Raw genomic sequence first — 14,013 nt, 5'->3', positions numbered from 1 at the left:
AGTAGGTGAGACTCTGATGTTGGGATCAGAAGTTAAAAAGTCAGGAGTTACTGAAACAGATACCTTGTCTGGCTTAGACGGATGTGGTTAGATAACTTCCTCAGACAATCCCCAAAGGCCCTTGTTTTATGTCAAGTTTCATTTATGATATTAAAAGTAATAGAATCTGCCCTGTTCTCTCAGGGTTCTCTGCAGTATTTGCATCTGCACAAAATAGTGACACGTTTTAAGTTTTTTAACAAATGTCTTTATCATGTCTTGGAACTAACAACACTAATGAAACTGTGAATGTGAAGCTGTTTGTTTCTTTAGTTCAGTTCTTGCTCTCAAGGGGTGAAGAAGTAAGTGTGTATCATTGATTCAGTAAACATTTATCAGATGCACGATAAGCCAAGCACAATGTTCCATTCGTGATCTGCATCATTCTGTTGTATAATCCAAGCCCGTGTGAGGCAGATTGCAGTGGCTCCGGGATAGAGGTAATGTGAGTATAGTGGTCGAATTATTTACTATCCCTCTGCTTCAGATACCTTGTCCGTGAATGAGGATAAGAATAGTACCTGCTTCATGAAATTATTTTTTAAAAGATCAAATGAGTTATATTAAAAACAGTACCTGTTGTGTAGTAAGCACTAAATAAGGGTTAGCCGTTATCACGTTAGTAGCAAGGGCTCCAAATGATGAGATGCGGTAAGGGTCTGGATGAAGGCAGAATGGCTGGGGGTCTGGATAGGAAGGGATAGATTTGAGAAGCATTTCCGACTTTATAGTGTTTGACTTTACTGGGCATACAAGGAGTATGAGAGTTAGAAAGGTTGCCATTTTCTTCTAATTAGAAACATAGAATTTATTTTTGCATTTGCTGGGATGATAAAACTTTTGCTTCAAAAGGGATTCTTTTTAGGTGCCGCTTTATAGCTCTTTGGTGCAGCATTAAGCTAGCCCTGTTCTAGTGGTTAAGATTCTGTGCTCTCACCACTGCTGCCCAGGTTCGTTTCCATGTCAGGGAACCACACCACCCATCTGTTCGTTGTCATACTGGGGTGTCTGCATGTTGCTGAGATACTGAAAGCTATGCCATCAGGATTTCAAATACCAGCAGGGGACAGGTTTCACTGGAGCTTGCAGACTAAGACAGACTAGGAAGAAGGACCTGGCCACCCACTTCTGAAAAAATTGGCTGTGAAAACCCTATGAATAGCAATGGAGCATAGCGCCAGAAGGTGAGAGGATAACGCAAAAGACTGTGCAGAGTTCAGCTCTGCTGTACACAGGGTGCCTGGAGTCAGAGTCGACTCCGTGGCATTAACCACAAATTATAGATCTTTGGTGCAGCTTCAAGGGATCTGCCTAGTGATTGTATTTATTTGTACAGTAAAGGTATGATGGTTAGTTTAATGTGTCAGATTGGCTCTGCTATGGTACCCAGTTATTCAGTCAAATACCGAGTGTTGCTGTGAAGGTATTTTGTAAGTGTGGTTAACCTCTACAGTCAGTTGACTTTTAAGTAAAGGAGATTATCTTTAATGATCTGAGTGGGCCTCATCCAATCAGTTTAAAGGCTTTAAAAGCAAAACTGAGGTTTCCCTGGGGTAGAAGTCTTCCCTGCCTGAAAACCACAATATTAGTTCCTACCTGAGAGTTTCCAGGCTGGTGGCCTGCCCTTCAGGTTTCTGATCTGCCTGTCCGCACAATCACATAAGCCAATTCCTTGAAATAAGTTGTTGTTTTTGGTTTTTTTTGAGGAAGATTAGCCCTGAGCTAACTACTGCCAATCCTCCTCTTTTTGCTGAGGAAGGCTGGCCCTGAGCTAACATCCGTGCCCATCTTCCTCTACTTTATATGCGGGTTGCCTGCCACATCATGGTGTGCCACGCAGTGCCATGTCCGCACCCGGGATCCGAACCGGCGAACCCCGGGCCGCCAAAGCAGAACGTGCGAACTTAACCGCTGCGCCACCAGGCCGGCCCCAGTCTTTTTATATACATATATCCATGTAGGTATATTTGCATCTATCCTACTGGTTGTTTCTCTGAAGAACTCTGACTATTATAGGAGATATCCTGGAGGATGTATTAGGTAAGCTTGAGACCAGAAGGATGTATTAAAACTAGCTATATAAAGAGATAAGAGAAAGAGTTTTTAAGGTAGAGGGAACCGTGTGTGCAAAGCTTCAGGTGAGAGGGAGTATGATTTATTCAGGAAATGGAACATAGTTTGGTTTGGGTAAAATATACTAGGCAAAGGAAAGGAACAGGAGGGGCTGAGATCAGGAAAGTGAACAGGCTAGGTCACACAGGATCATGTCAGTCAAGTTAGGGAGTTTGGACTTTATCTTGGCAATGAAAGGTTATAAAGCAGGGCAATGTTGTGATAAGCTTTTTGTTCTAGGACAGTTCCTAAACTCAAGTAATGCTTTTACAAGGAAATGTTTTATTGTTAATCCCTAATATTGACTTAAAATTTTTTCATTGTTAAATTAATATTACAAACGTAAAAGTAGGTATCAACTTGCAGCTTTTGACTATAAAACTAAGAAAGTTTCCAATTTAAATACGATGAGTAAAAGCTATTAAGATTATTACTGTTAACCTAATAGGATGGATAATTTTGTGTTGAAATGAAATTTCTGCCGTGTGTAATTCCTTTTGAGCTTAGCGCTTCTCTACTATGAAGTGATATGAGATGATTTATTTCTTCCACCACTTTGCAATATTCACATTGCCCAGGGACTTTTAGTCCTTTGAGGTCATATGGTTTTCTCTTAGCTCAGATGCATCATGGATACTTACCTAAGTCCATTTCTATTCATTTCTTTTCTTTTCTTTGAATAACCATCATTTTTTTTCTTTAAAGATTGGCACCTGAGCTTACATCTGTTGCTAATCTTCCTTTTTTTCTTCTTCTTCTCCTCAAAGCCCCCCTCTACATAGTTGTGTGTTCTAGTTGTGAGCGCCTCTGGTTGTGCTATGTGGGACACTGCCTCAGCATGGCTTGATGAGCGGTGCCGTGTCTGTGCCCAGGATCTGAACCAGTGAAACCCTCGGCCACCCAAGTGGAGCACACGAACTTAACCACTCAGCCATGGGGCCAGCTCCTCTGTTCATTTCTAGTTGGTCCTGGCAGAGTCGTACAATTTAGTGCTAGTGTTCATTTATTCATTAAGTATTTTTTGAGCACAGGGATACAGTGTTGAACAAAACAGACAAAATCACTACTCTAATGATACTTTTGACATTGGGAAAGAATATAAAATTAGATAAATATATCTATAGATATAGGTAATAAGTTATAAGTGGTGATAAGTTAAAAATAAAAATAGAGTAAAGGGATAGAATGTGATGGAATGGAGTGTGCCGTTTTAGACAGGGTAGTCAGGGAAAGGCTTCTCTGACAGAATCACATTTCAGCTGTCATCTGAAATGAAGGAGCACATCATGCAGTTTTTGGGAAAAGAGCATTGCAGCCTGACTGAATAGCAACTGCAAAGCCCTGGTATAAAAATGGGCTTGTTGAGTTACAGGAACAGCAGTAGGGTCAGTGTGGCAGGCACAGAGTGAGCAAGAGCAAGAGTGGTAGGAAAGAAAGTTAGTATGGAGACAGGGCCAGATCCTGTAGGATCTCATAGCCTGTGGTAAGAAATTTGGAATTAATTTCAGATGTAATAGGGAGACACAATCTGCTTTACTTTTTAGAAGGATCGCTCAGGCCGCTCTGAGGATAACACTCAGGAGCCTGAGTGGAAAAGGGAGGCCAATTAGGAAGTCGATTGTGCGAGTCTAGGCCAGATGTAGTGGTAGGGTGGGGAGAAGTGGTTAGATTATGGATATATTTGGGAGGCAGAGGCAATAAAGTTTGGTAATAATTTAGATGTGGGTGTGAGAGAAAGAGGAGTCAGGGATGACACCAAGGTTTTTGTCCTAAGCAACTGGAAAACTTAAGATGCTATTTTACTGAAGTGATGATGATGCAAAATAGCAACTAACATACATTAGCTCTTTTTGTTAAGTTTGCTACACCTATTGCCCTCAATTTTTTTTTTTTTTTGCTTTTTAGTGAGGATGATTGGCCTGATCTAACATCTGTTGCCAATCTTCCTCTTTTTTTTTCTCCCCAAAGCCCCAGTAAATAGTTGTATATCTTAGTTGTAAATCATTCTAGTTCTTTTATGTGGGATGCTGCCACATCATGGCTTGATGCGCAGTATGTGGGTTTGCTCCCAAGATCCGAACCAGTGAACCCCTGGCCACTGAAGCAGTGTGCATGAACCTAGCCATTCAGCCATGGGGCGGGCACACTATTGCCCTAATTATTAAATAGAGAAGGCTGGGAGAGGAACAGGTTGGAGGAGGGAATCAAGAGTTTGTTTTTTAAAACATAGTATGTTTGAGAAACTTACTAGATTCAAGTAAAGGTATTGTGTAGACTGTGGATATACCAGTCTGAAGTTCAAGGGAGAGATTCAGTCTGGAAATAAAAATTTGAGAGTCATCAGTGTATACATGGTATTTATAGCTATCGAACTGGATGAGATGGCTAGTTAGGGTTCATATTTACTGCTTCTCTAGGAGGCTTTAGAGACGTAAGGGGCTGATTTTGGATGTCATAATAACTGGGGAGGCTGCGGCATTTAATGGGCTGAGGTGAGGCATACTAAGTGAGGGTTGCTAAATGTCCTGCAGTGTACAGGACATACTCAATAAAGAATTGTCCCAGCCAAGATGCCTGTGATGTTAGAGGGAGGGAGGGAATGCAAAGAGTGAAGAGACAAGATTCAAGGGCCACGTCCTGGGGCTTTACCACATTCAGAGGTCAAGAAGAAGAGGATGTTCCTGCAAGAGACTACTTCAGTTGAAGGAGGAGGAGAACAAAGACTTAAGAGTCCCATAGACCGCAGTTTAGGGAACACTGAACAGTTACGGGGCCATGGTACATAGATTAGAGGGAAATAAGTCCAGAGGCAGTAGAATATTTTGGATTCTGTTGTGTCTTTAGGCAACGAAGATGAAGAGACAGATGTGAGATATGTTTTGTACATAACTCATATGATGTGGAGGATGAAATTTATGGTTTGACAACTAGGTGGATGGTGGTAAGCTAGGAAATTGCAGGAAGAGGAAGGAATAAGGATGAAGGGGAGGTGGATAATGAATCGTTGTGTGCGTGTTGAATGGAGGTTTTGGCTATCTAAGCGGAGATGTTTAGTGAGTTGGACATGTGAACTTAGAGCTCATTCATTCAAAAAATATTTGTTACCGAGCACTTGCTATTTTCCAGGCACCAGTCTAGATATTGGAGATATAGCAGTGAGCAAAAATAGGCAAAATGCTTGTCCTGAAAGAGTTTATATTCTAGTAAGAGAAGATGATAAACCCAATTTAAAAAGTAAATTTGTGTAGTATGGTAGAAGATAAGTGTTGTTTGAAATATAAAGCTGGGAAAAGAGCTAAAGCAGGGGTGGGATGGGGTGGTGCTGGTGATAGCAGTTTAAAGTAGGGTGATGAAAGAAGTCTTCACTGAAAAGACAACATTTGAGCAAAGACTGGAGAAAGTGAGAAATGAATATCTGGAAGATGAGCATTCCAGGCGAGTAAATAGCAAAGGTCCTGAGAATGCCTGGCGGCTTCAAGGAACGGCAAGGAGGCTGACCTGCTGAAGGTTAGGGAAGGCAAAGGAGAGTAGCTGAATGTAATGGGGGTATGTGAGCATGGTCATAGGGCCTTGTAAGCTGTTGAAAGTACGTTGGCTTTTTAAAATTATTGTGTAATTATTTTATTGAGGTCATATTGGCTTATAACATTATGTAATTTCAAGTGTACGTTGTTGTATATCAGTTTCTGTATAGGCTGTGTCGTGTTCACCACCAGTAGTCTAGTTTTTATCCGTCACCATTCATATGTGCCCCTTTACCCCTGTCACTTTCCTCCCCACCCCCTTCCCCTGTGGTAACCACTAATCTGTTCTCCTTATCCATTTGTTTATCTTCAACATGAATGAAATCATACGGTGTTTGTCTTTCTCTGTCTGACTTATCTTGCTTAGCATAATACCCTCAGTTCACATCCATGTTGTTGCAAGACGGCACTATTTTGTGAACGTACTTTGGCTTCTACCCTGGGCTTCTGAGAGGGATCTGGACTCAATGTATGTTTGGTTTGGACTCAATGTAGGTTTGGACATCTTCTGCACATAGGTGGTCATGGAAGCCATGGGAGTATTTCTGTCCCGTACAGGCATTCAGTTATGTAGAGCCACAAAGCAGTCTCCTTTTCTGCAAAGACTACAGAGGATTCTTTAAGCAAGATACCCTTCTGTTTGTGATTCCCTAAGGACAGAAGTGTTTTAATTGAAACTTTCCTCAGCTAACCCAAGATCATCACCCTGATTATCTACTGATAATGTGATTAACATTTGAGGTACTCTTGATTTTGCCTCAATCTGCCAGTAAATCCTGTTATTTTTATTAACCATTTTCAGGTTTTCAATTCTTCGTTAATGATTATTGCCATTTCACTTACTTGCCAGACATTTATTCAGTGCCACTTGTGTGTGAAACAAAGTGCTGACCTCAGATCTGTTAGCATGAGAGATGGCATGGAGCTTTGTTTACACAAATGAACACATTGCATTTAGGCTTCTAATGACCATAGCCCATGTTAATTCCTTATTTTCTCTAATTCCTTTTATACTTTTTCTTGGAAGGTTGACTCTCGACTGATTTGACTTGTCAGCTAGTCTGTTTTTTTAGTGGTTGCCCTGGGGATTACAATTCACATTTTACCTTAAAACAAGCCAGTTCAGATTAATACCAACTTAATTTCAGTAGTACATGTACAAAGACTTTTCTCCAGTATGGCTCTATTCCTTCTCCCCTTGTTGGTGCTGTTATTCTCATATAAATATGTATTTATATATTGTAAGCCTATTAACATGGTTTTATAATTATTGCTTTATGCATTGTCTTTTAAATTAGATAGGAGAAGAAATAAAAATTACATTTATACTTTCTATTTATTTATAAATTACTATAAATTACTATCTATTTATAAATTACATTTATATTTCTATATCTTAACCCCCTTAAAATAAATCCCAGTTGGCAATATTCTCACTTAATAAGTTGTACATTTCTATAATGTTCCAGTTTAAAGTATAATCACTGTTACTGAATTGGGTTTATTTTTTAAAAAACATAAAAGGTGATGGATTTTATGTTTTAAGTATATCATTTACCTTTTTCTCTTTTTAGAAACTATACCCCACCTCCCTAAACTGGTTCATAGTGGCATGGAAGATCCATTTGGTGAGTATCACCTACGTTTTTCTTAGTAAATGATAATTTGTTTTATCCTCACCTCCGTTAAAGCTTTGAGGGTAAATTAATTTTTTTCATGTTCAGTATGCCACTCTCTAGGTTAGTGGTTCTCAAACTTTTTGTTCTCAGAATCCCTTTATACTCTTAAGTATAATTGAGGGCCCCAAAGAGCTTTGTTTGTATGACTTATATCTATTGATATTTACTGTATTACAAATTAAAACTGAGAAATTTTATAAAATATTCATTTAAAAATAACAATAAACCCGTTATGTTATATAAATAACATTTTTTTTTTTTTAAAGATTTTATTTTTTCCTTTTTCTCCCCAAAGCCCCTCTGGTACATAGTTGTATATTCTTCGTTGTGGGTCCTTCTAGTTGTGGTATGTGGGACGCTGCCTCAGCGTGGTTTGATGAGCAGTGCCATGTCCGCGCCCAGGATTCGAACCAACGAAACACTGGGCCGCCTGCAGCGGAGCGCGCGAACTTAACCACTCGGCCACGGGGCCAGCCCCTATAAATAACATTTTTAATGAAAAATAAATCCCTAAATAAAAAAATTTAGAAGAATGGCATTTACGTTTTTTGCAAATCTCTTTAGTATCTGGTTTAATAGAAGACAGCTGGATTTGTATATGTCCCTCTGCACTCAATCTGTTGTTATCACATATCGTGTAATCGCTGGAAAATTGACTGTAATAAGGCAAAAAACATCTTTGTATTATTGTAAAAAATAACCCTAACCTTGCTATTTAGGGATCCCCAGTGGTCCCAGACCGCTCTTTGACGCCTGCTTGCTCCTCTAGAATGTTAATTACTTCAAATAAAACAGAGAATCACTTGGCAAGTTAAAATAAGAAATTTTAAATTCTCTATCTTGAACGCTTAGCAATTTTTGTATACTTCTATTTGATTGGAAATTTAGTTTTTCTAATATTTCCCAAACAATTGTGTTTTGTGGTGCTTCATTAGTACTTGGCTAATGAAAGGTACCGTAGAAGTAAACATAGCAGGGACGTACACTGTTTCCAGCGAAGTTTGCCTGTCTCTCATATTTTATCTAACAACGTGGTTAAGGGAATAGAAATCGAGAGACACAGAAGATTAGTGTCTACCTTTTTGACTAAAAAGTTGGTCACTGGGACCACTGGGTGGTGTAGTGGTTAAGTTCGCATGCTCTGCTTTGGCGTCGCGGGGTTTGCTGGTTCAGATCCTGGGCGTGCACCTACACACCTCTCATCAAGCCGTGCTGTGGCAGCATCCCACATACAAAATAGAGGAAGATTGGTACAGATGTTAGCTCAGAAATGACCTTCCTCAAGCAAAAAGAGGAAGAAAAGTTGGTTACAGTGTATTGAACCCTATTTTCCTATTGACTCTAGGTTCAAAATGAAATACAGTCTAGGATAGCCAATTTAAAAAAACAAAACTATATTATAGATTAGGAAGACTAGTTAGGAAGTAACTTACCATTTAAAATATGCCTCAGCAAAAAAAGGAACCAGAAACAGTTTTCCTTGTTTAACCTCAGTGTGCTGGAGGAAGATTTCAATTCAAGCATTTTGTGATTCTTTACCAAATGAGAAGTCTGAATCTTGTTTTATGCCAGCATAACTTGAGGAAGTAGAAATGTCACCAAGGTTATAATCTACTCATGCCCAGTTATCATAGATGACTAAGTTAGGCTCTTGGGGCTACTGGTACAAGTAACCAGAAAGCTCAGATTAATAGCTGTTGTCTCGCTTTGAGAAGACTGCTGTTGAAAACCTTGCAAGATCCGAATTTCTCCTCTGATTTTAGCGACCTTTAGGACCTGGCTTTTTTTCCCTGAAAGGTGCTTTACATCCAGTTCATCAGTGAAATCTTTAGTTTGAACACTAGGGGGCAGTCAGTACTTTATTCATAAACTTGTGGTTTCATTACCAAGTTAATTCTTGAGGAGATTATTTATGAACAATTTGGTAAATCGAGTTGGTTTTGGTTGCCTGGTGACAAATCCTAAAGAACATGTTCCTATGACAAACTAGAGTAACATGTGACAACTCCAAAGGTTTTTACTGGGAACCCATTTTTTCTCTCTGACCGACTTCCTTGCCTCACCTAACTGAAGCGTCTTTAAATTTAATCTGATTAAATTTATCATTAAACTAATTACATTTAACTTAAATGTAAATGTATTTTCAATTTACTAGAGAATACCAAAGGAATAGTTGTTATGGAAGTTATAGTTGGCCAGTAGTCAATTGAAACATAAATTGAAATGAGCTTTTTATCACTAGTATGAGAAAAAGTTCAGGTTCTGTGCTAGTGAGAATTTTTTCCTCTTATACTTTAGATCTTGGAATTTTTAACCTGATTAACATTTATATCATAATATGGATTTTAGAGAAAAATGGAAATGATTCATAGTTATATATTTAACCACTAGCGTCCTTCTCTGTCTCCTGCATTCTTTCTTTTAAATGTTTTTCTGATTTTTTCCTTAATTGCTTACAAAACATACATATGATAAGACTTTGGTTTACTGAATTATGGTCCGCTCCGTGTCATTTGACAAAAGAATTCTAAATGTAAGGTGAGTTTGTTTCTAAGAAGATAGAACTCCTATAAGATGGGGTGAGGATTTTATTACAATTAGGTTAGCTAACAGTTATGTAGATATGTTGAAAAAAAATTATTTGTTTCATCCTGAAAATAAAAGTGAGAGATTTTTACCCATCAAATTCTAGTGGGACAGACATAAGGCCTTTAGGACCTTTCCTACATAGACAGATGTTTACACGTTTCATTGTCTAGTATTTAAAAATCATATTTGTTAATACTACCAGTGGTCTTATCAGAAAAGTCTTTAAATATTGAGAAGCTGTCAAGCTCACTCTGGTTGATATCTTTTCCAAAATTCTCATTTTCTCTTGAAAGCCTAACTTATAGCACTAGCAATAAGTACTATCAGTTTTCTTTTCTTTTTTGAGGAAGATTAGCCCTGAGCTAACATCTGTACCCATCTTTTTCTATTTTATATGTGGAATGCCTGCCACAGCATGGCTTGATAAGCAGTGCGTAGGGATCAGAACCGGCGAACCCCAGGCTGCTGAAGCAGAGCGCGGGAACTTAACTGCTACGCCCCACTGGCCCCTCGGTTTTCTTTCTAGTGACAGGCTTACTTCATTCAATTCTGAGAAAATTATCTGTCAGCTATCTAAGCTTGAATAACATAGTTTGTCATTCAGTCTTTCAAGTGAAAATGATATTTCATGAAAAAAATCTGGCTAATTCAGCTTGCAACTCAATCACACAAGTGCCTTTCCTGAAGGTAATCATTGTGTTTAAGTATATGTTTTATGCCTACTTATCATTTCCTCACACAGAATAATAAAAGACAAGTACCAAAGGGTTGAGATTTAGTAAACTAGTTATTTTTACTGCTTTATCAAGGACATTCTTAAATTAAAACTGGCATTGTTTTTAACTACAGTTATGTAGTGGTGAAGAACATGAGTCCTATTACAGTTCTGTGCCACTGCCTTGATTTATGTTAGGGAACCAGCAGTTTTGCTCACCATTGCTTTTGTACCATCAACACAAGTGTCAACACAGTGAAAAAGACAAATAATTCAGGGCCGGCCCCGTGGCACAGCGGTTAAGGGCCCATGTTCCACTTTGGAGGCCTGGGCTTCGCCAGTTCGGATCCCAGGTGCGGACATGGCACTGCTTGGCAAGCCATGCTGTGGTAGGCATCCCACATATAAAGTAGAGGAAGATGGACATGGATGTTAGCTCAGGGCCAGCCTTCCTCAGCAAAAAGAGGAGGATTGGCAGCAGATGTTAGCTCAGGGCTAATCTTCCTCACAAAAAAAAAAAAGACAATTCCTTAGTATTACTAAGTATATAGTTGCACCTCTTGGACTCCTGAAAGGATCTCAGCAATCCCCAGGGACTGCTGGACCATACTTGCTTCAGTTTCCTGAGGTTCACAGTCTCTTCTATGGAAGAGAAGCAACTTTGGGCAGAGTCAGGCCTTAGTCCTGGAAATTGTGTTGGGCAGAGCTCCAGCGTGGACCAGGTCTTAGACATCTGGCAGAAATATGGTTAGAAGGAGTAAGGAGCAGATTAAAGAACACTTCTTTGGGGTGAACTGAGTGTTCTGAGTTCATTAAGCAGCTGAGTATTTTGAGAAGAAATTCATCAGCATTTAGTCAAGACAAGCTGAGGGCCAGGCTCACCTGGGCGCTGTGTTCTTATCTTTAAAAAGAGGATAAACCGTAGCAGAGACCTTGGTGATGACAGCCTTCAGCATGTTTCTGGAGTCACACTGCTCCAGTCTGGACAGATGTCTATGTGTGGTACACTGCTGTTGTCCTGGGATATTGCTGTTCTCCTGGGGACTCTGCTTCTCTCCATGGTGACTGTTTATTTCCGAAATCCCATGTCTTCCTCTTTCTTGACTGCCAGTAGCTTCTTAATGTTGGGCCTCCTTGGATAGTTCTTTAATTTTTACCTTTTTTCCTTTAGCTCTACTTCCCAGAACATTTTTTCATCTTTATCTTCAATTATAATTTTCTTTTCTACTATTAGGTTTTTAGTTTCTAGGAGGTCTTTTTTATTCTCTGAATGTTTCTTTCATAATATTCTTTTATTGCTGCAACAAATTTTCTTTGCCCTGCATAGTCTCTGTTCCCCTGAAGTTGTTTTTTTCTGTTTGTCTAGATCTCTTTTATGTTAGAATATTCCTCCGATGTCTAGTAATAGTTAGCTGTCTGCTCGTGATGAAGCGCGGGAAGCTGTAAATGCATAAGCGGGTTGCCTTTGGGTCTTCTTGTAGGCTGAGCTTCCTGTCCCTATTCGTGAGGAGCATCCCCGTGTCAGTCTCAGGGTCTAGGGAGCAGAGTCTTCCCATCATTGTTTAGATGGTGAGGGGTGGAGAGGGCTGGGGGGAGGGGGGCTGCATTCAGCCTTAATTGTGCATATGTTCACTTAATTCCCCTCACTTTTTAGTACTATATTCCCACAATCAACTGCCTTTTGTGTCCCCCAGACCAGAGACCATTTGTTTTATCCTTTCCAGAAAACAGACCTCCAGAATTCTGCTGGGATTGGTGTGGGACAGACATTCAAGGTCATGGAGTGGGGAAAGTGATAAAGTAATCAAACAGCTTTTACCTTGCTTTTCCTTATTTTATTCCTTTTCCTTTCACCCCCCCGTTTCAAAGGGACCTGGTAGAATACAGCGCAAGTATTAGTAATCTACATTGGTGTATGCTACCAGTTTAAAAAAAGTAGTTGCTACACTTACACAAGTGCTGGGAAAGGAAGGGTGCAGAGAAGATGTGTGCACAGTTTATGCTGCTGCGATGCTGCGTACCCCTGCTTTAAGGGACTGAGACCCTGGCCTATGAAACTTCTTCAGGTTTGTTGGGGTGTAGGAGACAATCTGAATACTAAATTGCCTTCCCAAAATGTTTTAAATCTTCTCACTACTTGATTAAGAGTCTGTATACCCTCCCTTCTACAGAAGTAAACATAATTTGTTGAAAAATATTTTTTGGCGTGTATTTGATGAAATAGTTGTTTAATGAGATAGATTATTAGTGTGCATCCTGAATTTGAAGCTAGTGGCAAAGGCTTTATTCAGATGCATGGTATTCTGGCAACAAATTTACAAGGTAGTATCTCCTTTAGATTATAATTTGTATCATATAGGAAATATGAGAAGCAGTTTGTTGAAGTAGAAAACTGAAGCTGTATCCTAAACAAAATCAATTATTTTCTTCCTACTCTGTATCTGAATTTGTAAACCATTACTATGTTCTTAAGGGATTTTCCCAAGCTGTTCAGGGACATTTCTTAAGGAGCCATGCTCAAAGCTAATGCACTTCCAAGTTCATGGGAAAAAATTTTGTGATGTTTTCTTATGTTGTTACCACTCAAAGCTCAAAATGTGCTAATAGCATAGCCCTTCCCTCCTTCCTCTTTAAGAATGAAGGACAGAATATGAACTTAATTAGTTTTGAGATCCTTAGTGTATAGGAGATAAATTCCTCTGGAATTAAACAATGCCAAAAATGCTATTAGTTCTGTTTTTTTCCTGGATTTTGAGTAGAAATGTAACATGGCTTTATTAGAAATATATATTAAATATCTTCTATCTTGTGTGTGTGTGTGTGTGTGTGTGTGTGTGTGTGTGTGTGTAAGATTGGCCCTGAGCTAACGTCTGTTGCCAATCTTCCTCTTTTTGCTTGAAGAAGATTTTTGCTGAGCTAACGTCTGTGCCAGTCTCCCTCTATTTTGCATGTGGGATGCTGCCACAGCATGGCTTGATAAATGGTGTGTAGATCTGTGCTCGGGATCCAAACTTGTGAACCCCAGGCCACCAAAGTGGAGCACACAACCTTAACCACCACACCCCGGGGCCAGCCCCTATCGTCTTATTTCTTGGTAAGACTATAACCTTATGGAGGGCAAGATCTGTTTACTGTTATATCCCACTGCCCAATAGTAAGCACACAATTCACACTCGTATGTGTTTCTTACAGTGGTTTAAAATTTTCTGCATAGGATAGAATTACCAATCTTAAGGAAAAGAGAGTACCCAGAATACTAGTTTCTGTAAACTTTGATAACACGGATGCCATGTAATTATTTTTTTTGTCAATAGAAAAAGGTGAGCCGTAGTAGCAATGTAAGACCGAAATGTAG

At 39.3% G+C, this 14,013-nt stretch overlaps 1 protein-coding gene across 6 annotated transcripts in view; it reads left to right on the top strand.

The window, feature by feature from the left end:
* PHACTR4 (phosphatase and actin regulator 4) overlaps positions 1 to 14,013 on the top strand; it is a 93,999-nt gene that overhangs the window by 19,010 nt on the left and 60,976 nt on the right. For 5 of the 6 annotated variants that reach the window (XM_046660800.1, XM_046660796.1, XM_046660794.1 and 2 more), the window contains exon 2: positions 7,250 to 7,303. In XM_046660800.1, the coding sequence (XP_046516756.1) occupies positions 7,288 to 7,303 (16 nt within the window). In that variant the 5' untranslated portion in view covers positions 7,250 to 7,287. Of the gene's footprint in view, positions 1 to 7,249; positions 7,304 to 9,830; positions 9,888 to 14,013 lie in introns of those variants that run through there. The other variant, XM_046660791.1, reaches the window with a different exon arrangement.

Source organism: Equus quagga, chromosome 5 (genome assembly GCF_021613505.1).
Source record: "Equus quagga isolate Etosha38 chromosome 5, UCLA_HA_Equagga_1.0, whole genome shotgun sequence".
Lineage (NCBI taxonomy): Eukaryota > Metazoa > Chordata > Mammalia > Perissodactyla > Equidae > Equus > Equus quagga.
This window is presented reverse-complemented; position numbering and strand designations above follow the sequence as displayed.